This window comes from Papilio machaon, chromosome 17, assembly GCF_912999745.1.
Source record: "Papilio machaon chromosome 17, ilPapMach1.1, whole genome shotgun sequence".
In the NCBI taxonomy this organism is placed as follows: domain Eukaryota; kingdom Metazoa; phylum Arthropoda; class Insecta; order Lepidoptera; family Papilionidae; genus Papilio; species Papilio machaon.
The window spans coordinates 3663858-3689615 of record NC_060002.1 but is presented as its reverse complement, the minus strand read 5'-3'; the positions used below and the strand labels follow the sequence as shown (position 1 = coordinate 3689615).

At 37.7% G+C, this 25758-nt stretch overlaps 2 protein-coding genes across 3 annotated transcripts in view; one reads left to right on the top strand and one right to left on the bottom strand.

The window, feature by feature from the left end:
- The window catches only part of LOC106721618 (RNA helicase aquarius), a 47767-nt gene extending 35125 nt beyond the window's left edge, over positions 1-12642 (top strand). The window contains exons 12-27 of the mRNA XM_045681998.1: positions 44-279; positions 493-710; positions 831-1000; positions 1658-1789; positions 3340-3477; positions 4636-4727; positions 4851-5049; positions 5575-5758; positions 7737-7861; positions 7938-8098; positions 9061-9328; positions 10128-10299; positions 10978-11148; positions 11483-11680; positions 11974-12156; positions 12469-12642. Coding sequence (XP_045537954.1) covers positions 44-279; positions 493-710; positions 831-1000; positions 1658-1789; positions 3340-3477; positions 4636-4727; positions 4851-5049; positions 5575-5758; positions 7737-7861; positions 7938-8098; positions 9061-9328; positions 10128-10299; positions 10978-11148; positions 11483-11680; positions 11974-12156; positions 12469-12642 — 2821 coding nt within the window. The remainder of the gene's footprint in view (positions 1-43; positions 280-492; positions 711-830; positions 1001-1657; positions 1790-3339; positions 3478-4635; positions 4728-4850; positions 5050-5574; positions 5759-7736; positions 7862-7937; positions 8099-9060; positions 9329-10127; positions 10300-10977; positions 11149-11482; positions 11681-11973; positions 12157-12468) is intronic.
- A 252-nt stretch (positions 12643-12894) lies between these two features.
- Positions 12895-25387, bottom strand: LOC106721613 (C-1-tetrahydrofolate synthase, cytoplasmic). 2 transcript variants are annotated; one of them, XM_014516591.2, is made up of 15 exons: positions 25264-25387; positions 23010-23208; positions 21516-21652; positions 20831-21065; positions 20177-20288; positions 19537-19762; positions 18723-18896; positions 18256-18421; positions 17724-18027; positions 16837-17054; positions 16102-16312; positions 15304-15452; positions 14309-14412; positions 13512-13797; positions 12895-13288 (listed from the first exon to the last, which is right to left on the bottom strand). In XM_014516591.2, exons 1-15 carry the CDS (start codon positions 25299-25301, stop codon positions 13046-13048), a joined length of 2802 nt encoding a protein of 933 aa, XP_014372077.2. In that variant the 5' UTR covers positions 25302-25387; the 3' UTR covers positions 12895-13045. The 2 variants fall into 2 exon arrangements, with proteins under 2 accessions (XP_014372077.2, XP_014372076.2); XM_014516590.2 differs by lacking the exon at positions 25264-25387 and adding an exon at positions 23610-23712.
- Between the last annotated feature and the right edge of the window lie 371 nt (positions 25388-25758).

Genomic DNA, 25758 nt, shown 5'->3' with positions numbered 1-25758 from the left:
TCTTCCTTGTCATCAAACTGTAAATTCACGTCTAATGTACCAGGAGAGCAGAAGATGGCAGTGTATACTTCGGCGGGTGGGCGCGCATGGCTCACCCTATCAAGAGTTTCGCGGTAGTAGAAGTCGCTAAACCCAACATTGGGGAGAAGGCGCCTTCCCGAGTCCGCGCTGACGTGACCGTCACTCTCAGCGTCAGGAACGAGATCAAGCAGGAGTGGGAGAACCTCAGGAAACATGACGTCTGCTTCCTGGTCACCGTACGACCTACGCAAGGCATAGGTATTATTATTTAACTCGTTTATGTGTTAGAAATATTTGACAGGACGACCAAAGTAACGGATGGGTCACATTGCTAAATTAGTTGGCTAATGGGGCAAAAGGAATGACGAAAAGACTGGACAATTTTTAGTAAATGTATAGGAATTTATTTAAATATGTACTAAAGCTATCTCTGTTAAGTCTTACATTTTTAACTGTTCTATATATCTCAAGGTACAAAGTACGACTACAGAAGAAGTATGGTGGACCAGGCGGGCATAGTGTACGTGAGGGGCTGCGAGGTGGAGGGAATGCTGGATGCATCTGGCAGGGTCATTGAAGAAGGTCCCGAGCCCAGACCTGAACTGGACGGAGATTCCAGAACATTCCGTCTTCTGCTCGATCCTAATCAGTACAGAATGGATTTGGACCGTGCTAGCAAAGGAAAGGAGGTAAAGTATTAAACTGGCCTTTAGTGTTGATTTCTCATACTAATTTTACGCTAAAGCTTTCCCTAAGTAACCAATTAAACTGCTAATATTGCGGCAGTTAATGTATTTTGTTGATGCTAGGACGTGTACGAAACATTCAACATAGTGATGCGCCGCAAGCCGAAGGAGAACAACTTCAAGGCGGTGCTGGAGACGATCCGCGAGCTGATGAACACTGAGTGTGTGGTGCCCGACTGGCTGCACGACATCGTGCTGGGATACGGTGACCCGGGACAGGCGCATTACACCAGGTATGCACTAAACATATAGATTACTAGCTGTCGCCTGCGACTCCGTCCGCTCGCAGTTAAAAAAAAAATGAAAAATAGATGTTGACCGATTCTCGGACCTACTGAATATGCTCACAAAATTTCATGAGAATCGGTCAAGCCGTTTCGGAGGAGTACGGTGACGAAAACTGTGACACGAGAATTTTATATATTAGATAGTCCTATGTAAAGTTTAACTTAGGTTTGAAAGAGATGTGATAGGACCCAGCTGAAAGTATAGTATATTGTATTCTAGCTGTCGTAATCTATTCGCGGAGAACTAAATAATATTTAATAAGTAGCCTATTTGTTCTTCCAAACTATGTTCTACATCTGTGCCAAAATTCATCAACATTCGTTGAGTCCAACAAACATCCATCCATCTAAACTTTTGCATTTATAATATTAGTAGATATACATATTTGTGATGTGTCAATATGTACCAGATAGTTACTAAGTAGTCTCCACTAACTGTAGGTTTCGATTGAATGTACATTTGTACTGGGACATACTGTCATCCCTTACATTGTCTTTGAAAAGAAAATAGACAACAATATGTGTACACAAGTATTAGAGTTCTGAGGTAAAAAGATACAACTATAACAAAAAATACGTATAATTAAACCAAAATAATCTTAGGATGCCTAACGAAATCCCGACTTTGGACTTCAATGATACGTTCCTGGACATGGATCACCTTCGCAACAGTTTCCCTGGGTACGAGATCAAGGTGCAAGTAGACGACCCCAGGAAGTTGGTGCGACCTTTCAAGTAAGTAACAAGTAACCAACATAACTAATATGGCTGTCTTTAATCTTTTATCCTAATCATGTGAATAAAAATGTAATAGATCAGTCTTAATTGTAAATTTTTTCCATGTTACTGAGCATAATCAATCGCATATATATTTATTCTGATATCTGCCATCAATAGGAATAGGAAATTAAAGTCAGTTATGAAAACATTGGCTGTTTTGAGATCTTCAACTTTCACATATAATCTATTTATTAAAATGATTATTTAAGAAATAAGAATTCGTTGTTATGTAACTTTCTTTTTCATTATTGTATTTAGATAATCAGAGCTTCTTAAAAATGGTATTTACGTCAAACATAGCAGATAAATACGTCCGAGTACGTACGAGTTATTAGTATGTACATTTCGAATAGAAATATTCAAAACTTACTTAAATTAGTCTTAAACCTAATTAGTATTAATTTATACAGGGTGATCATTTTTACGTAATCCTTCTACTATTAATATTAAAAAATAAGTTTTGCCTTAATTTTTTAATGATTTTCATGTAGTGATATTACCTGAACGACCTCGCCATTTACTAAATTCCACGTACAAAATTATTATCATGTATTTTCCTTATCATTGCAAAAAAATTGCAAGTATGTTGTGATTAGGTCATCTATTAGCGCCAGATGTACCAGATGGCAGTTGCGTAGTAATAAATTATACAAAAATACATACACGTCAATGTAGACTTCCCACAAACATCTGGTGTTACTGTATCATAAAATTGTATCGATTTAAATTTTTATGTATAGGTATTTTTATATATCTAGTTCAAATCTATTAAAAAAATGATCACTACTAAATTTAAAAAAAAACTACGTTATTTTCCTGCGGAGTATTTTTTTATATCATAAGGTGGCTAACGAGCGAGCAGCCACCTGTGTTTGCTGAAATAGCACATCCGCAATTTCAGATGCGTTGCCTACCTCTAACCGATGGAGTAGGGGACGCATAGAAAGAGACTGTTTACCCTTCCTATACATTCCCTCCTCCTTCAAATCTACTTCCCCTTCCCATCCTTTCCTTCGTACTTAGAAACAATTTTAATTGTACACATATACTAGTTGCTATATGACATGGTTCTTATAAACACGTATATGTATTTCGTATAAAAATCTTTTACGTATAGTGTTACGTTATATATTATATTGTTAGGTATTTATAAAAATCTCAATAAAATTATATTTGTAGAGTCACTATCTTTTTTCTTTTTTGTTTCTATGTTGCCCTCTCGTTCCCCTAACATGGCTATCAGGGACTCCAGGGTGCTAATCTCTTTATTTCTTTATTAAAAGAGTCACCATATTAGCTATAATTTTTTTAAATAAAAGTTGATTTTTCTTAACATTATTTTAATTTAAATTATTAGGCAGCAAATAATTAACGTAGTATTCACATGACAATAATATTTTATTTAATTTTTTTGTCATTTATTTTAGGGTACTTCTAAAACTTATTTTACATTAAGCATAAAAGAAGGTGTTCGTGGTAATATAATATTACTATTATTTTGTCAGAGTGACGTTCGAAAATGTTTTACGAAAAGAGAAGCATGGTGATAACGCAATGGACGAGGACGACTCTCATAAAGTGATTGTGGTGGAACCCCACGTGCAGCCCAAACGGGGACCTTACCTCTACAATGAACCAAAGAAGTAAGTCACTAGTAACTATAAGACCTCTTTTTATTAAGCGTTTAGCCGGATTCTAGCCGCCCTACTGTTATAAGTAATAAATATCTCGCGCGACTTGTTGCAACTAATAAGTCGCAACTACTGAGTCTCAACTACTGAGTCGTAAGTACTGAGTCGCAACCTTCTACTACTACTACGACTGACTGACTGACTGACTGACTAACTGACTGACTGACTGTGCTAGTATGTTCATTTGTAATGACGTGCCATGTGTTCTCTGCGTTGATAGATCATTGAAATCTCTCAATGCCTATACAACATAAAAATAATTAAACACGATCAGCGCTACCGATTCACTCTGCCAGTTTACTTTAATACTTTAGTCGAAGTCCACATGCGAGCACATGAACGTCAAAACCGGAGTTAAAGATAGTCGCCGTGACCGATATCGGCCGGGATTACATTATTATTACGTAGTGAGCGGCATTCAACGTGTTAAAGATACTTAATAAGATTAATTGATTTGCTATCAATCTAATTTCTGGAAAATTACTTAGCTTTTTATAAATTACTAGCTGTCGCCCGCGACTCCATCCGCGCGGAATTAAAAAAAAACTGAATAAATAGCCTATGTGGTTCTTTCATCTGTGCCAATTTTCATAAAGATCCGTTGAGCCATTTAGGAGATACCTTCAAACATCCATCCATCCATCCATCTAAACATTCGCATTTATAATATTATATGATTACGATTATTTTGTAACACTAATAAATTGATTTGAGGTGCAAAATCGTTTGCAAAAAATTATGTTTCCAACTCCTTGAGAAACAATAGGCAATCTTTTTGTCCCTTTTTAGACTCTATCTGTTAGTTAGCTTAAGACTTGTTGATTTATGGGTTTGTAGTTATTATGAACTATAATGTAAGTCTAAATAAGGTAGTCGAAACCAATACGTAGTAAAGATACGTCAATCAAGTTGTAAAAGACACTTAATCTAAAGTTAGACTCTACTGGAGATAAATTCAGCGACTGAAACAAAATATGTTTTACATTTCCCGCCACGACTAGCCACGAGGTTAGTTGCGTTAGTGGAAAATGGGTTTAGGAGATATAAAAAAAGTTTGTATAGTGAAAATTATTTATGCAAATGCTCTATATTGTTAAAATTGTTGAACAGGAATAACATTCTGTTTACACCAACACAAGTGGAAGCTATCAGGTCGGGAATGCAGCCCGGGTTGACCCTTGTCGTCGGACCCCCCGGCACAGGTACGGAACCCTTAATAATAACTTAATATTAATAATTAAAAGCTTACTTTCTTTCTATTTTTCTTCTTTGATTGGTAAATCTTAAATTGTTGCTTGAATTTGTTAACGTGTTTCTAATTGCAGGTAAAACTGACGTGGCGGTGCAAATAATATCGAACCTATACCACAACTTCCCGTGGCAACGCACGCTGGTGGTGACGCACAGTAACCAGGCACTCAACCAGCTGTTCGAGAAGGTGGCCGCGCTGGACGTGGACGAGCGACATCTGCTGCGTCTGGGACACGGCGAGGAGGCGCTCCACACTGACAAAGATTTCTCCAGGTTAAACTCTCACTAGTTTAGATTAAATACAGTTAACAGTACAGAAGAGGACCTTTATTTCCTACCCATTTCAGCGAAATACCGAAAACTTGACAGAGCAAATAGCTTTTTTCTTGTCAGTGAATGTACATTCTATTTTAGGTGGGACTGGAATTAAAATCCTCGACTATAATTTTTTATAAAAGGTGGCAAATGAGCAAGCCGCCACTTGAATTCTCTGAAACAGCAAAACCACAGCTGCCTATGGTCTATTGTAGAAGTAGGAGAGGCATGATCGGTAATTTGGAATAATTTAAAAATGAAAATGAAAATAGTTAAATAAAAATACGAAAAGAAACGACTAGCACTCACTTGGAACAATATATATTTTTAACTTATACAATTTTGCATAAAAAAATATAAAAGTGTTCCATATTTGAAAATATAAAAATGTTCGAAATTTAAAAATATATTTTTTTAATAAAACATATTTACAAGGAGGCTCGTTTGTATCGGCAACCTTTAACTATATTTGTGTTACATTAGATACGGTCGTGTGAACTACGTGTTGGCGAAGCGGCTGGAGCTGCTGCAGCAGGCGGCGCGGCTGCAGCGCGCGCTGCGGGCGGGCGGGGAGGCCGGCGCTACCTGCGAGCTCGCGCACCACTTCTACGTGTACCACGTGCGTCCGCGCTGGGACGACTTCCTCCTGCTCCTCGCACATGATAAGGTATTTATGACATGACATATTTTATTAATTAAATAATAAAAAGAACCGACTTACTAATGTTCAAAGATTACAAATAGACACCTTTCTTCTCGAAATCGCTTCATTCGTTTAGAGTATATGCGGTCACAATGGTATTAGGTCCTTACATATGAAATTGGCGTTTTTCGTACTGGCCACTTTAATCACGAATTTCTCCTCTTTGGTAAGGAATTCCAAATTCAAATTTGTACAGCTATAGACTCATGTATTTGTGGTTCGATGACCGTCATTCATTTGTTTTTTTTCTTCTGTTTTTTTCTGTTTGCGTCACTCATTTTACAAAATGGAAAACTTAAAATATCGCATTATTTACGAGTACGAGTTCCGCCGTGGCACTAGTGCTGCGGAAACGACTCGAAGGGTGAATGTGTATGGCGGTCGTGTTGCAAAAGAAAACACAGTTCGTTTTTGGTTCCAACGTTTTCGTTCTGGAAATTTCGATCTGCAGAACAAGCCCCGTGGACGGCCTGAGACTCAAGTTGATAATGAAGAGTTGAAGGCTATTATGGAAGCGGATCCATCGCAAACCACGTCCGAGTTAGCTGCAGGCTGCGATGTTAGTGATAAAATAGTGATAAAACTGTTTTAATTCACTTGAAGCAAATTGGGAAGATTAAAAAGCTTGAAAGGTGGGTACCTCACGAATTGACTGAAGGAAACCGGCAAACGCGCGTCGACTGTTGCGTTACATTACTAAACCGGCAGAATAATGAAGGTATTTTAAACCGAATCATTACCTGTGATGAAAAATGGGTTCTTTACGATAATCGGAAGCGCTCAGCGCAATGGTTGGATCCTGGCCAGCCAGCCAAATCCTGCCCCAAGCGAAAATTAACCCCAAAAAAGTTACTTGTAAGCGTTTGGTGGACTAGTGCCGGTATTGTTCATTACAGTTTTCTCAAATCTGGCCAGACTATTACGGCTGATGTCTATTGTCAGCAATTGCAAACCATGATGGAAAAGCTAGCGGCTAAACAACCTAGGCTGGTCAATCGCTCCACGCCACTGCTGCTTCACGACAACGCTAGACCACACACTGCGCAACAGACGGCTACTAAATTAGAAGAGCTTCAACTGGAAAGTCTAAGACATCCTCCGTACTCCCCGGACCTTGCTCCAACAGATTACCATTTTTTTCGAAATCTGGATAACTTCTTGCAAGGGAAAAAATTCAACTCCGATGGGGCAGTCCAAATCGCCTTCAAAGATTTTATTGATTCCCGTCCGACTGGTTTTTTTTAGTAAAGGGATCAATGAACTACCTATGAGATGGCAAAAGTGCATAGAAAATAATGGTTCATACTTTGATTAATTAAATATATTATATTAAAAAATATTTGACTTTTTGTTCCTCCCATACAAAACGCCAATTTCATATGTAAGGACCTAATATTATGGATGGATGTTTGTTTGAAGGTATCTCCAGAATGACTCAACTTGATGAAATATGGCACAGTTGTAGAACATAGTCTGGAAGAACACATGACTACTTATTTCGTTTGTTTTTTTTATTAATTCTGTGCGGACAGTGTCGCGGGCGACAGCTAGTGTGAAGTGTGTCAGAACAAAATCCGACAAATCACATTGTCGTTTTTTGTAAAAAATATGGCCAAATTCATGATTCACAATCAATTGGCATCATAAAAAAATGTCAAAAGGTTTTTGTTCCGAAGTTTTTAAATTATTTTAAAATAATCGACTTTTTGGTCTTTTCCTTTATCCACTTTTTATAATAAGGAAAGGGTGAAAAGCGGAAATGGGTTTTCCGACGTAGGGCCTAGAATTTTAAACCTTCTTTAAACAGTTTTGTACACATTGACAACATCCTTGTTAAAAGACGCAATAGAAATACCGTTTTACCTCGAAATATTCTTAGCATTTTACGTAATATCTTTGTATTTGTTTAAGCATTTTGTGTTAACAATTTGGATTGTTTTAGACGAAATCAGTGGAAACTATTAGTAAAGAGTTTCCGTTCCATGAATTCTTCGAAGACGCGCCAAAACCACTGTTCCCGGGAAAATCTTATGACGAAGACATGGAGATCGCACGTAGCTGCTTCAGGTGAGTTTACATAACGAAATGTTTGTTTATAAACTTGTCGATGTTAAATTTATCCTAAATGTAACTCTATTCTCAGGTACATAGATCACATATTCGAGGAGCTGGAGGAATTCCGCGCGTTTGAACTGTTGCGGTCTGGTTTAGATCGATCTAAGTATTTGTTGGTGAAAGAAGCTAAAATTATCGCCATGACTTGTACACACGCAGCTCTCAAACGATCCGAACTGGTTCAAATGGGTGAGTTTTTTTCCTAAATAATTGCAGATTTAAAATCTTCCTAAAAACCGTCCTTGATTAAGATACCAAAAGTAAATGAAATCATGATCTTAAAAACATTGACTAATAAAGTCCTAATGATTCTATTCGCGTTTTTATTTATACAGTCGAACCCGGATAAGTGAGATTCCAAGGAACCGAGATTTTACTCTCGTTTAAAAATGTTTTTCTCTAACCCGAGTCTCTCGCTCGTCGGAGTTTGTCCGTTCGGATCGGACAATGATTCGCTTATAGAGGGTTTTTGATTATCCAGGTTCGACTGTATTTGTAACAATTGTCAAAAAATATCATTTCGTTAATATACACTATTATCTTACTAATATTATAAATGCGAAAGTTTGGATGGATAGATGGATGGATGTTTGTTTGAAGGTATCTAAGTAACGGCTCAATGGATCTTGATGAAATTTGGCATAGATGTAAATCATAATCTGAAAGAACACATAGGCTACTTATGATAAGATATGATAAAACGGAGCCGCGGGTTACAGTTAGTTGAAAATAAAAATTATGCTGAGTATAGAAATTTGTACCCAGGACATGTCCAAGATTGTCTAGTAATTAACTGATCATGAGTTTGTTTACAAAATACGTCACAACAAACGCAAGATGAATTACGATTGTGTGTTAATTCACCGCTGCGTACGTCAATAACATTGACACATAAATATTTAAGACTAATTCATATTGATTCTCTTTGCTGTCAACGGTACCTTATTTGGTGATTACTTATTCTTATTTTCATAGGAAAAGCCATAGTAAAAAAGATTTCATAAAAAATCTTTCAAAACCACTCAACTCTAATGACAACTGTCATATGACTATGGTCTGCCTTACAATATGTTTCCACTACCAAAATAAACAAAACAGAAAAAAATTAAATAAAAATCTTTGCTATCTTTATACAAATTTATTTGGTACAGGTTTCAAATACGACAATATTTTAATGGAGGAATCGGCTCAGATCCTGGAGATAGAGACGTTCATTCCCCTGCTGCTGCAGAACCCTCAGGACGGCAGGTCGCGTCTCAAGCGCTGGATCATGATCGGAGATCACCACCAGCTGCCGCCCGTCGTCAAGAACATGGCCTTCCAGAAGTACTGTAACATGGAGCAGAGCTTATTCACCAGGATGGTCAGGCTCGGAGTGCCATATGTGGAACTTGATGCACAAGGACGTGCTAGACCAAGGTAATATGACCTTATATTTTTGAGTTCTCTTAGGCTCTTATATTACATTGCTGTTATTTAAAAAAACATATTTATAAAAAAAATTACTATAACTCGTTGTTGCGTAATTTCTAATTGCTTATGTTTTATTTTTTTATCCTTATTGAATATATGCTGCAATTAAAACAACGTTTTTATTCAAATTTTTGTGTTCAGTTTTCATTTACTATCAAATCACATAACTTAAAGGCGCGGTTGAGTCGCTCGGTTAACCGTTCAGTGGAAATAGGCACTAAGGTTTTGACATTTACGTTTTACTGTTTAACATCTTTCAACTCTTGCTAAAATATAAATAAGTCTTATAACAGCTTAGTAATCACTAGAAATAAACTCAAGGAAAACTCAACATTGTATTTGATCAAAAATAACAATTTTGAACCGTTTTAAATTAGGTGTAGAAAATGTTTCATATCTTACTTTATGAATCGGTTGGTTAAAGCCGTTTACTGTGGGTTTCTAAGACCAGAATGTCTATTTAAAACACATTGTTATCTCTGTTTAGTCAAAAATAATGGATGACAATGTTTTATACAGAGATTTTAGTCTCAGAAACCACCTGTTAACATATGTTATACATATGTTTGTGGTATTATAAAAAATATTTTAGAATGATTAAATTTTCACATGACTAGTGAGTTATAATCAATATAAAAAGAAAATCGTGTTAGTTACAATATTTATAACTCAAGATCGAGCTTTGGTAACTTTAAACGATTTCTCCAGCATTCGGTTCATGTTCTTGTTTTGTTGTTATGTATAGCATCTGCAACCTGTACCGGTGGCGGTACCGAGCGCTGGGAGACCTGGGCCATGTGCTGCGTCTGCCGGAGTACCGCGCCGCCAACGCAGGTCTCAGGCACGACTTCCAGCTCATCGATGTTGCAGACTTCAATGGAGCCGGCGAGACGGAGCCCAGCCCGTATTTCTATCAGGTTATTAATTTTTTTCAAATATTTTGCCATCACGGAACTGCGCACGAGTCGTGATTAACACAATTTTTTAGGTCGTAAATGTATGCGGTGGGGAGTTTATTACGCAACGTGCCTTGAACCGCCAAAATAGCTAACACGGCATATACTAATTGCTAGACATTACGAACGTACGAGTATTATTTTCTGGTTTTAACCAAATTCAAGAAGAAGAAAATTCTAAATTGGTCTATATGGTTTTTTTTTTCAAAGAGACTGGTAGAGAATTGTAATGATTGATAAACTATAAGTAGATTAGTTTTATTTTTTCGCAAACAAATTAAGTAATTAGTAGGTCAAAGTTGTTTACATTTCTTTATCTTTAACGAAAAAATTTGATTCATAAAATATAACCATCTAGAAAAACAAGGGAAACTTAAAAAAATTTTGTTTAGCAATTATGTGCGAATTAAATGTTAGAATTGAGACTTCAAATACCTGTTCTGTTCTGTTAAATGTAGAGGCAACAAGTGAAAATAGCACAAGTTCAAGGACGTCCTAATATTTGCCATTTAGATTATTAAATACTTAAACAATAAAATATTTATTTAAGAGATATAAAGAGAGAGAGAGAAAGAGAAGTTTTATTGTCTTGGCTTTAAATCTTCGATTAGAGATTATTATATTAAAATTGGTGTTTAGAACTTGGCGGAGGCTGAATACGTAGTAGCAGTGTTCATGTACATGCGGCTGGTGGGCTGGCCGGCAGATCGCATCTCCATACTCACTACATACAATGGACAGAAGCATCTCATACGAGACGTCGTTGACAAACGTTGCGCCGGCAATCCGCTCATTGGCAGGCCGCATAAGGTTTGTAACTATCGTAACACTTTTTACCTGAAGATCTTATGAGTAGCCAGGCTAATTGTTCTTAAAATCTTTTCTGTAATCCTTGTTAGACTATGGTTTAATATAAAACTAGCTGTCATGCGCAACTCCGTCCGCGCGGAATTAAAAGAAAAACTTGATATGTAGCCTATGTGTTCTTCCAGACTATGTTCTACATCTGTGTCAAATTTCTTCAAGATCCGTTGTGCCGTTCCGGAGATACCTTCAAACAAACATCCATCCATCCAAACTTTCGTATTTATAATATTATTAAGATAGAGAAGTATTGAGAGACAAGACATGTGCACACGTGCAGGTGACGACGGTGGACAAGTACCAGGGTCAGCAGAACGACGTGGCGCTGGTGTCGCTGGTGCGCACGCGCGCTGTGGGCCACGTGCGCGACCTGCGCCGCCTCGTGGTGGCCGCCTCGCGCGCACGACTCGGACTATACATATTCGCCCGCGCCGACCTCTTCCGCAACTGCTTCGAGCTGCAGCCCACCTTCAACCAGGTACCGCGTTATTGGATAAATAGTCATTTATGTGTTTGGTTTTGAAAATGGCCCTATTTTTGATCCTTGAGGGATCCTAACCTTCAAATACATATCAAATATGTGTTCTCTATACAATCACTTCGTGACATTTTAAATGTCATTCTAAATTAAAACATTACAACGGTGACACGTTTCTTTTGGACAGATTGTTTTTTTTTTTACCAAATAACAATGATAAATGTTGTCAAACGCTTCACTCAAGTCAGCACATGTTTTGTTCTTTTCATTAAACTATGCAAGCGTGTTGTCAGTTGGTGGAGCGGCCGCTGCAGCTGGAGCTGGTGCCGAGGGAGACGTTCCCGGCGCAGCGCGGGGCGGAGGCGGCTGTGCCAGCTGCGCGCGTGCTGCGCGTGCACGACATGCCGCACATGGCGCGCTACGTATACGACATGTATCTCGACATCGTGCGTCTGCGCACCGGACACCAGCAAGCGGTCAGTACTTAACCAAACTTTACTCCTACTTTCAAAATTTAAATGGTGTAGTAAATAAATGACTAAATAATAATATTAATAATTTATATTAAAAGTAGGTAATTGGCTATAGGGTCTGTGGAAACGGTTCATTTTGGAAAAGGGTCACTTGTCCAAAATAGTTTGGGGATCCCTGGGCTAGAATGTTGTCCGCAATGATAACGCCACCTACCGGACATAGCATGCCGGGATCCTTCCAAAATGACATAAAAATTGGTTCGTGAAATATGGGTTCACATCAGTTCATCAATAAGAATGAGTTTAATGATTCAGGAGGGCGGCTGGGTCCCGCCGGGCAGTGAGAGCGCCGCCCGCCCGCGCTCCCCGCGCCCGCCCACCACCACGCCCTCCGCCGCGACCGCCGCTGACAGTGACGATGAAGACACCGCGCCCACATTCACACCCACCAACATAGTCAATGAAGTAGAAGATGTGCCAGACAACTAACGCGAAAAACACTCCATAACATCGTTTTAAGCTTAACATTTATAGATTGAATAAAACTCTTAATGTATGATTTTGTTTTTATTTAAATTGAACCGACAATCCACTATTTTGAAGTCCTTAAAAAGCTAAAATATGAAAATAATTGAGGTCCAAATTAAATGATGCATATATATCTTTTACACTAGTTAGAATTGTTGGGTTTATTAGTTTTTTATACAATTAACAGAATTAGAGTGTATATAATATCGAAAAAAAACATATTTCGTACACATTATATATTCGCGTTACTTATAATGAACAAAACAGTTTTTAAAATTAATGCTCTTTCCACTGGTAAAGTCCCATGGCTAGACGAAAAGAGTTACATCTCTAAAGGGTCTCTTGGACTATTTTAGTGGGCTTATTAGAAAAGGCCCTCAATCTCCATGGTTTGTGTGTTGAGGTCTATGTCGTAGATGCTGGGGCGAGTGGGCAGGCCGGGCATCTTGCTGATCTCGCCGCACATTGGCACCACGAAGCCCGCACCCACCGACACGAACATGTCGGTGACGCGCAAAGTGAACCCTGTCGGTGCACCCTTCACCGCCGGGTCACCAGTCAACGAGTTGGACGTCTTTGCCATACAGATCGGCAACTTGTCGTAACCCTGGACACATTTGTAAAAACGTTAAAAATACAAGCGGTATTAAGTATATTATTATAAAAAACCTATTTACAGTAGTTTTTTATGTATCTTGGTGGGTCTTAAATTCCTGTGAGTCCCTGCGGAGATCAAAATTTGGGATGTGTCGGGGAGTAGCGTTATGCGAAGTGAGCCGCCGCTAAGATATTTGAAAAGAACTATACTTAGTTTTTAATTTGTAACTAACCATAGACGTGAAGACTTTGATCTTCTCCAGTACTTCATTAGTGTACTCTACTTGTCCGGCGCCGTACATCTGCTTGGCGATGGTTAGAATCTTCTCCTGTATACTGAGGGAGAGGGGGTACAGGTATTTGAAGTCTGAGGAGGAAGAGCATGCGTCAATGACTGCGTCTGCGAGGTCCAGTGCCCCCGCGCCGCCTTGCGCCCAGTGGTCGCACACCACCGCACGGAAAGCACCATTTGCTTCCGCGTACTGCTTTACCAGGTTCAATTCCGTTTCTGTGTCATTCCTGGAAACATAATTTATCTATTGATATTTGTAGATATACTTTGTGTTACGTTGTAATATTACATAAGTGACTGATTACTGTTGTTACTTATGTTTCAAACTAAATGCCACAATACACGGCGGTCGTCGCATGAAACACTTAAAATTACACTGAATTTGAGGTGATTACTTTGAGTTTGAAGGGAACTCATTTAAATATCCAAATTACAAGATCAGTCAACATGATCACTAACAGTGGGTTCATGAAACCAAAATCTATGTATAAAACATATCATCCTTGTCATTATCTTTAACAAAACAGATATAAATTTTGGTCTCAGAAACCGACTGTTAACGACAATTTCCGTTTCTCTATTAATTCAACTATCGTTCATCTATTTTAGCAAATTGCCTGAATTAATAATGAACGATAAAAAGAAGGAAAATTATTTTTTGTCAGGCGCTGTAAAACACAAAGCTATAGACGAACAATAAATTAATTATTAACATTAATAAAATGTTAAATATCTTACCCGTGGCGGTTAATGGCGACGACGACAGGCACGGAGAATGCATTGCCATTGCTGATGTGCTTGCCAAGATTGCACAGACCCTTTCTTAGCAGTTCTACGTTCTCCTACATCATATAAATATGAAATTGTTTACATAAAAAATATATATTTTAATATTTAAAGGAATTTCATATGATCTATAATCAAGCTAATTCCGAATCACGATTCCGTTCTGACTTAAAAAAATTAAATTGTAGCCTATTAGGTCTTCTACGCTATGGTTTATATTGCCAAATATTAACGAGATCCGCTGAGACATTCTGGAGATACCTTCTTACAAACATCCATCTATCCATACATCCAAATATTCACATTTATAATTTTAGTAAGATTAAAAAATAGATAACGCGCGGATGGAACTTATACATATTATAAGGCAAAGTCCGTGTTTGGTCATTTTCGCGTTACTAACACCAGACTCCTTCTTGCTGTTTTCCGAGTCACCAGAGTTCTGAGTTATGTGGCATTTGGTGTGATAAGTTACAACTTAGTTAGACGTAAATTTAAACGTAAGACGTAAACTTTTAGCACATCAGAGAACAATTCAATAACAATTCCAGTGACTTTATTTTTAAAAATTTATTAAAAATCTTGTATTAAAACTGAGTAAGCGACTAACCAGAATTGGAATTGGAGTTGGTCAAAATAGGGATTTAAAACTGAACTAACTCAATTTTAACGAATCATTTATTCATGAACGTATAAGATACAACTCAAATAGTTTTTTGTATGAGATAACTTTAAGTGAAGTAACTAAGTCAGGAGTTATTTTTATGATTCTGACTAAATCATTTTAAAATTTGCAAACTGAATTCTCCTATTGGGCTAAAAACCAGAAAATTTTAAAATATTATGAGAATTATTGTTGACATGCAATTGATTGCAAGTAGAGAGTTGTTAGTCGTATATTTAATATGTCCTATGTAAGTGATGGTACGAGAGTTGTGTGATGTTACCTGTACATAGACGTCATGTAGAGGCTGTCCAGGTGAGACTGGAGGTCCGCCGCCGTGCATCTTGAGTGCTCGCACAGTGGCCACCAGCACCACACAGTGCGGCGTGTCTCCGCTCGCACGACACTTTATGTCGAAGAACTTCTCCATTCCTATCAAATGTATTACATTTTATTAACCGAATCGAATTAAAACTGTTTGATAATTCTGATTGTTTTAATACTATGTTCTAGTGTAGAACTGTTAACTGTTACAGTAATATATAAGGATATTGGTGCTGTTATAAGTAACAAAATAGTAGACTTCATCTAAAGTTTTTTTTCACCTGAATTCACCAAATTATGGAAGCGACCGCAGCTCATAGACATCCGCAATTGCAGATGCGTTGCCTACCATTCATTGACGGACAAAAACAGGATATGAGTGCCCCCTCCGATCCCTTCCTATGAATCCCCTCCTCCGTCAAATCCACTTCCCCTTCCCTTCCTTTCCTTATTTCCTTAAGAAAAGGTTAGGAAGGCAAAAGGGACTAAAATTAGACCTCCGGCACAGCACATTCAACGAACTATAAGCAGAATAGCTTCCACTTGAAGCCTGTTTTCTGTGTGGTCGTAGTATACACCAGTTGAGCCGACCTCTTCTTGCAACAGACGTTTTTGTTGCTGGCATCTACTAATGTTGACTTGTTATTCCTTACTTCAATTTATTTAGTCCCCACATGTGGAAAACCCACAGATAAAACGCAGTAACAATTATATTCTGAAGCAATGTGTGATTGCTGTATATGGCGTATTAGTTTACCGATGTCAGATCCGAAGCCGGCCTCGGTGGCGACGAAGCCGCGCTCTCCGGCGAGCTGTATGGCGATCCTGTCTGCCAGGATGGAGGAGCAGCCATGTGCTATGTTGGCGAAGGGTCCCGTGTGCACGAGAACCGGCGTACCCTCCAGCGTCTGCATCAGAGTCGGCTCCAGCGCGTCACGCAGCAGCACCATCAGCGCGCCTGTCATGCCCTGCCACAAGTTACAAGTCAACAAGTGACATATTTTATGGAAGTATTTGTTTTCGAATGTCAATTATGACACAACTAGCTTTTACCCGCGATTCTGTTCGTCCTAAAATAAAAATAAACTTAATAAGTATCCTATGTGTTCTTTCAGTTCTACATCTGTGCCAAATTTTATCCAGATCCGTTCAAACGTTCATGAGATACCTTCAAACATTCATCCATCCATCCATCTAAACATTCGCATTTATAATATTAGTAAGATTGATTGTGTAAATTCAACACAATAAGCAACACTCGTGTGTAAGATGAGCAGAAATATTGCTATTTAATTTTAACAGGATTGACACAAATCATTCAACATAATAAGCGTTTTCATTTTTGTAAAAGATGACAAGTAATATTGCTATTTAATTTTAACAGGATTGATTTGGACGCAAATAAGTATAACATCAGGCATCGTGATATGTCAAATGCGATTTCAAGTTAAATCTCATAATGAAACACAACAATAGTATTGTGAATACTAACCAGGTCATCTGCGGTGACGGGATTTCCGCTCTTATCGAGGGCGACCACCATACTGGCCAGGCGCTGCTTGATGTCGTCCACATCTTTCCCCAGCGCCAGGATGGCCATTATCTCTGACGCCACGGAGATATCAAATGCGGTCTCCCGGGTAAAGCCTTTCTCCGTTGGCGATTGACCGATGGTAATTTTTCTTAAATATCTATCGTTCAAGTCGACAACTAAAATAGAAACAGTATTTAGGAATTTCATAAGGATTCCTTGTGTACATAAATAAACTTCATTTCATTCAGTTTATATTAGATACGATGTCGATGTGCAATAAACGACAACTTTTACAATGAAGTAAATACTAGCTGTCGCCCGAGACTCTGTCCGCGCGGAATTAAAAAAAACGTAATAAGTAGCCTAAGTGTTCTTTCGGGCTATCTTCTACATCTGTGCCAAATTTCATCAAGATCCATTCGGCCGTTCTGGTGATACCTTCAAACAAACATCCATCCATCCATCCATCCATCCATCCATCCAAACATTCGTATTTATAATATTAGTAAGATAAGTAAGATTACTGAATGTACAATATGTATGTTTAACAGTGTTTTGAAAGTGAAAACTCACAGTAACATATTTCTAAATATTCCAAACTAGCTTTTACCCGCGACTCCGTCCGCGCGGAATAAAAAATAGAAAACGGGGTAAAAATTATCCTATGTCCGATTCCTGGTTCTAAGCTACCTGCCCACCAATTTTCAGTCAAATCGATTCAGCCGTTCTTGAGTTATAAATGGTGTAACTAACACAACTTTCTTTTATATATATAGATATAGATGTCAATATATTATTTTGAATAATTAAATTTAATAAATTATTTTAAAAAAAACAGTATTTACCTCTGTTCCACATAATCTTGTTTGTATCAATATTAAGTCTGGCGAACTTGGTCCTTTCCTCATCTGTCAGCGTGTCAGGGTCTGTCTTGTCAATACCCAGCCTCTTCAGCCTTCGCAGCTGGATGGCGGAGAACTTCCTGACGCCCTTGACCTTCGGCACCAGCCGGTCGTACAGCGGCCCGTCCTTCTGCGTCAGCTCGTGGAATATTCTAGCATCCATTTGTGCTGCCAGCAAGTTATTAGCCGCGGTAACTGCGTGGATGTCGCCCGTTAGATGAAGGTTGAAGTCTTCCATAGGTATAACCTGGAAAATATATCATTTAATCTTCTCTATCGATCTCATCTCAGCTTGAATGTTGACTTGACAATTTGTAAGTTTGAAAATCTAGCTTGGATCATCAAAAATCGTCAAAAGTGTAGCCGTTGAAGGTCATTGGTTGGAGAAGTAGTAGTTTCATGAATTAAGTGATGTAATTACTGCTATATTTGGCTAGAATAGTGTTGGAAGTGTTAGTTCGTTAGTTGATATTACCTGCGAGTACCCGCCGCCGGCTGCACCACCCTTGACCCCGAAGGTAGGACCTTGGCTGGGCTGACGCATGCAGGCGAAGGCGTTGCGGCCGCGATGTGCACACAGCGCCTGCACCAGACCCAGCAGCGTCGTACTCTTGCCCTCACCCAGCGGCGTCGGTGTTATACTGAACCACGTCACCAGAACATGTACAGTGGTACAAAACAGGTCGTTGTCTCATAAATTGCCCAATAAAAGATTTCAAATAAAACTTAGATTGAATATTGATTGCTTATCCTCGTTGTAGTTTTATAGTTCAAACAATTAACAAGAATATGTTTTATATTATAAATCAAAATATTTAACAAGTAATACATTTCAAGGGTATGTTTGTTTTGCGATCGATGTACTTTTTTTAAACATTACTTTAAAGTTAATATTCTGGAAAAAAGATTAATACTCGTATTTTTATTGTTGAGTCTACATACCCAGCGACGACGATGTACTTGCCACCGCGCTGGTCTCGCAGGCGGTCCAGTACGGAGAGCGAGATCTTGGCCTTGGTGCTGCCGTACTGCGACACCTCGCTGGGGAACAGACCGATCTCCTCCGCAAGACAAGCGATCTGCTTCGGCTTCTGCGACCTCGCTATCACGATGTCACTGACGAGAAAGCAAAACCTTGTTATACGAATGGATAGAGGGTAGATAGATTCCTAGATAATAAGCACTTTCTAACGCACTCTTTGGTAACGCATTAATGATTCTTTAGATCAGGGATCCCCAAACTATTTTGCACAACTGACCCCCTTTTCCACACAGACCCCTCATGGCTAAATTACCTACTTTTAAGATCAATTATTATTCATTCTGACTGAGGTCAATAGAAGAAGGCAGAGTGAGAATTAGCAATGCTTTAAGTTCAACATCGAACCCTTCGGGAATCCCTGCTTTAGATCATAACTTACACCCGACCTCAGCAAGAAAGTTTCCTGTTCTCAAAGTGAACACCAATTCTAAGATGACTTCAGTGAACGGATAGCATTACTGTTGGTGTTAGTTTACGCAATATTATCTCCAAAGGAAGTTTGGGAATCTTTTTAAACATCGTCAAAAAGAGTTAACCAGAGCTTAGTTCTAGTGACTTTAAAACCCATTCATTACCCCGCCAAACCTTAGACAAGTACTGTAAGTACTGCCACGAGTAAAGTTTTCATTGACTATCCTACTAAGATAATAAATCTCCTAGAGGAAGAGATTTAGCCGTCAGGAAAGTACCGGCGTACCCTGGTGTAGCAGTTACCTGGGCGGCGGTGTCTGCGTGTTGAGGCGCAGCACCTGCAAGGGCCAGGCGGGCAGCAGCAGACGTTGCAGTTGTCTGCGCGCAGCCAGCACGGTGTTGCGCATCAACATGGCGACAGTGAGCGGTCCCACGCCGCCCGGCACCGGCGTCACGTGTCCCGCCACCTGCACCGCCTCCGCGTATGCCACGTCACCCACCAGACGCTGACCACTCTTCTTTGTCGCGTCTACAATATCAAGTTAACCGTCAGATCTACTGCAGATGTACTTGCGTACACGTAAACAAACTGATATCTCTTAATTTTTTCAAAGACAATACGTTCTCTTCGATTGCTATAACTTGAAAAAAAATTAAAGAAAGGAGTTTACTTGTACTATTTAAATATTCACAGAGCGGCTTAATTAACGTGCGATAACGTGCGATAAATGTATTTAATTGTTTTGAGAAGCAGAAATGTATAGCGATCGTCGGGATAATGTTTATAAACAGCCATGTAAGACTGTGTGCTGCCACTACAGAAACACCTGCATAAAAACGTACAGTTATCTCTTTTTTTAAGTTATAAAAAATGAGAGGGCGATATTGTGTCGGCAGTGGAATTCCACGTTGAGGTAATGAAATTGATTAAGTCACAAATTACCTGGTATAGGGTTTATTCCGCAATCAATTACGACCGCTCCAGGTTTGATCCATGAGCCACGGACCATTTCAGCCCTGCCAATGGCCACTACTAAGATGTCAGCGGTCTTTGTCTAAAACGGATAAAAGAGACATGATGTTCGTATTAAATGTAACCCCAGGTAAGTCTCGAGAAGAAGACAAGCTCATTGTTTGTTTTGTAACCAGGAAAAATAAATGTGGCCTATAATAATAGGCTTATAAAATTAAATAAAAAGAAAGTTTCTTACATATCTAAAGTGTAAGTTCACATTAAAACTCAACCATATAATCGTGATATTTTGAATTGGATAGTTTCGTATAAACTGAAACACTGAACCGCTTAGCTTTCTACAAATAAGGGCCAATGTACAAATTGACAACTTTTCTGGAAAGGCTCTCAGAGTTTCAACTGTATAGGAAAATAAGCCGCATACATTTACTTCAGCAACAAATAACATTTAAACCTGTAAATGTGTATTATGTTTAGTGCATATTGTTAACCAAAATAAGAGATAGCTTTTAACATAAAAAAGTAAAAATCATAAATTTGTTACTTTGGCCCATATACATAGGACCCATTGATAAAGGTGTCCTTTAGTTACGAACCGGCAGTGTGTGAAAGTTATAGACTTACGATCTCACTCAAGTCGTTAGTCTTGGAGTGGCAGACGGTAACAGTTGCGTGTTCCCATTTGAGAAGTTCGGCGACTGGTGTACCAACAATACGGCTGCGGCCGAGCACCACAGCTCGCTTGCCAGCTATACTAATACCCGTTCGCTTGATCAGCTCGATGCAGCCCGCCGGCGTACACGGCACGAAGCCAGAGAAGTCACCGATAGCCACTCTACCCTCGTTCTCAGTGTTCAAACTGAAGGGAATAGAGTTCTACGGTTAAATAAATCAAACAATAAACACTTGCTATATTGTCTTTTCTTTACCTTGACGAGTAAGTAGAAGGTAATATTAACAATTTTTTTTTTTTTATATTGAAAAAGTTAGCGTTTGGCCACGATGAGGTGAAGATGTGGTCTAAAGATGGTAATACTTGTAATAGTAGGAACAACATTCTCATCGAAGATATATTTATATGATAGATGATGAATGAAAGAATTGTTAGTCTGTGTGTAGAGACTGAATGCTTTCTTTATCTTTATAATTTACCCTCCATTTTCAGCAAATATTTTTTGTAAGTAACAAAATAAAATTCTATTGGCTTAAAATTCGTATTAAGAGTCGACATAAAAGCTTATTGTAATATCCCATGTGCTGTGTACAGGCATTATGTACTTGTAGGTGGCCATGTAAATCATAACTTTACCCGTCAACGTCTTTGTACGAGGAAACAGCATCAGTAATGAGATGCGAGTCGATCTGGTGCACGGAGTCCAGAGGCATCTGCACAATAATACCGTGCACCTGCGGGGACTCGTTCAGGGCCGTCAACTTTGCCAGCAACTACAAAATAAATTTAAAATCTTACTACTAATATCATAAATGCGAATGTTTAGATGGATGGATGTATGGAATTGTTACATGGTATCTCCAGGACTGTTCAATGGATCACGATGAAATTTTGCATAGTTGTAGAACATAGTCTGGAAGAACACATAGGCTAGTAAATAAGTTTTTTTTTAATTCCGCACGTAAGGAGTCGCGGATAACAGCTACTATTTTTTTGTATAATTTATAATTTAAAGACAATAATTAAAAAATTCAGTCATGGGTTTGCAGAAACCATAGCAACACTACTATTTATTGAAGTAAAAACGTTGCGAAATACCCGCAAAACGAATACGTCGCAAAAAAGATTCTCGCTCCTGGGATTGCAAAATTCGTTAGCATAAGTTTGGTATATATGGACAAAATTGGCAAACATAAACACATACTAACAAATGGTTTGACAAATATCGATCATTTACCGCTTTAGTTACGTAATATCTTAAATATTTCTACAAGATGTCTACTCAATACAGTGAATCTGTAAACAAGTTGTTAAATAATAGTTGCGTCATATCAAATCGCATAACAGTTCAAAGAGCAAGGGTATAAACGAATTATGTAATTGTAATATAACGAATTGAGGAGTCATATAACTATGAGGAGAGATTGTTTTATTTGCAAATTAAATAAATAAAAGAAAGTAGTAGTGCCAACAGGAATGAACACATATCCATTCTAAGACCCACTGTAGCCTAAGGATCGAACCGATTTTAAAATCTTCTAGACTATAAATCTAGACATTAGAGCAAATATCTACACAAACAATACATATGTATGTAGTTAATTGGGAAACATTGAATTTTTTTGCTATTATCAAATTAAGTCGTATAATCACGTCATGTGACCTTGAGCCATGAGCTTGTTATTTGTTAAATATTTATGGAACAAAATAAAGATAGGTTTTTGCGAATCATTATAATAAAAGCATTTATATCCGTTCTAAAGAGTTAGATTTAATGGTGCATGACACTCTCATAGTTGTGAGACCATAGTTACTAATTATACCATTAAAAATATTACAACTCGATAACTATAGAGAACATTATTATTCAAACCAGTTGTCCTCTTTCTTATTCTATTATAATGATTTCTATGCAGCAGATTTACAGCTTTATATGTATCCCTAGAAAATTTGAAGCTATTATATGTGATCTTTGGGAAGGCCTATGCCCAGCAGTGGGCGTTACGAGGCTGAATGGATGAATGAAGTGTGTTCAAGGACAAACAATTCGGCAAAATTTGTACAGCTTCATGTCTGGCAATTTAAAAGTAATTACAAAAAAGACTAAAACCAAAAATTCGACTATCTTACTTCTGCTTGCGTACAGTCTCTCGGCAATTGTACATGTTCAGCCAAGATTCCAATGTTCTCAGCTGCTTTCAACTTCATTCGGATGTAGACGTTGGAGTCCTCGCGGCCGCCGACCTGCACGATGGCCAGCCGGGGTTGCGAGCCCGATGACTTCGCACGGAGTTCCGATACCTGTTGACGTAGCTCATCTTCGATCGACCTGTATTTGAAAATGATTGCTTATAAAATGTACCCGTAATCCACGAGCCTTAGTATTATTTACACTAGGACAAGAAGTAAAATGATGAAGGAAATTGCGTCATTCTGCCACTAAACTATCAATTGCTAGTATATTTGCCTTACCTTTCAAATGGAAATCAAAAATAGGCTTATTATTCTTTCTTTATTTTATTACATTTTCATCGCTTGCGTAAAATATTCCCATTAAAAAAACTTTTTTTTGACATCAGAGAGTAATTCTCAAAAAGTAGTTGTAATTAATTAATGAGTAGACAAATATTAATTACACTTAACTTTATCTTAATTCCAACTACAACTTTTTATGCAAAATCAAAAATAACATATCAAAAGGAAAAGAAAAGAAACATAGTAAAACCCTACCGAGCTATTTCGGTTCCTGAAATCACTTTAGCCACCATCCTGATATCGTAACGGAGTTGTCTTCTTGCTCACTTTGCAAGAACATCAAAAGTAAACTGAATTAATTTATAAAGAGCCATGGAGCATCACCCGTGAACTATGATAACCTCAGTCAGATGATACAATAACTATTGAAGTAACCAATAACATATTTATATATATCCTAATCGATTTGTTTGTTATTCGCAAATTCTTTTAATCAATAACAAGCCTAAAGAAATCGTCACGGAGTGAAATTTCCTAAAAGTCTAAGTTCTATTATCCTTCCTATTATTACCTTGAGTTCCAAGACTGGTCTGAAAGAGTTTGTACAAAAGATTTATTGTTATCATTTTTTTATTTTACTAGTTTTTTTTATAATACCCTCAAATATTAATCATAACCCTGCCAATTAGCTCTAGCTTAGCCCAGGCTTAACTTTGTAACCAGTTTTAATTAGTGTCATCATAACCATTCGCGCGTAATTGACAACTAAACATGGGCGTTTTTGTTGTTTTTTTTTTTGTCGGACTGATAACAAAAGGCAGTAAAACCAGTTTATACTTGTACTTTTATGGCAAAATATCACAAATTATTATCTTTGCAGGCATTGTCGTCGTTCAAGAATTTTCTGGTTACCAGCGCTCATTCCGTTCCTACTTTGGTCAATCATAATACTGTCACGCTATATCTTTATCCAAACAATCACGTGTAGGTAATTGATATAAGTTTGGCCAATGTTGGATAATGATGGTTATATTGAATTACTATTGTAATTTTTAATGTGGTTGTAGCGTTTGTCACGAACATGATAAAGTCTAATCTTTGTTAATTGTAGAGTATATTAAAGTAATCTTCATAGTAAATGTAGCGGATAACAACATGGACATTAAGTAATATTTTAAATTGGAGTGCAATTACACTTTGTTATCGCGCTACTAATGTTTTGTAGAGACATACAACCTTAATACTTCTTCATTTTAACCAAGGTCAACATCTCCATACATTTTAGATGTGATAAACGTATTAAAAGGAAATTCTTACCTTCTACATTTGCTACAAAACGTTTCTGCAATATTAGAACAATAACGTCGAACAAAACTAAGCATTTTTCCTAATTTGTTTAATATAAAATTTTCTAACTTACTGAAATATTAATAAAAATAATGACTGAACAATATTCGGGACAAACTCTATTAAGGGAGAAGTGTTTCAATACTAAATTATGGAGAGATAAACTTTGTTCGGGAAGACAGCAAAGGTCATTTGAGTGTTTTGTTTGTTATAGAGTGAAAGAAATCGTGATAAGTAAACAAGTCATGTTACTTACTTAATTTCACTTTGAAACGTAACATAATATTACCAAGATAAAAACTATTTAATAAGAATCCAGTAACTTGTAATATAAGAAAGTACAGTAAAGTAGAAAACCCAATCTCATATATCAGAGGCCTTAGGTTCGATTCTCAGTCATGCCCCAGTGATGATATAACTACGTCAATAAACTTGGGAATTTTTCAATATTTTATTAAGAATTCTTGTTGACCAAAAGTTTCGATTTCTGAATTTATACAAAAGAAAATGAAAATTCATGTGTATATATTACATAACAAGGTAAATATAAAACGTTACTTACTGCAATACATTGTCAATGCCTTCTCCCGATTTCCACATTATCACGCTGACTAGCGTGTTATTCAAATTTTATTCACAGACCGGCCGGCGTTATGACCATGAAGGTACACGGCATACTAAACAGAATCCGAGTCTTGTCAAACCACATAATGTGGTCAGGCAGGTAAATCTATTTGACCGTACATTTACACTGAAATACCTGTACAAAAAGTACGACAGCCATCACTGTCATTTGCTTTGAAAAAACAGAGATAGCAATATGTTTTTGTATAAGTTTTTTGTCATCAAATAGGTACTAATAAAAATAATAGAGTAACTGATATTTTTGTGTATTTCTCGTGTATGTTAATTATAGATAAATATTTTCCAATTTGTATACATGACATAGTCAAAGAATATTCTAATACTTTTGTCCGCTTATATTACCAAATTCGAACTTGGAATTATAGAGGTGCATTTATACTTCGCTTCGGATTCGTTTTCACGACTGTGTCAT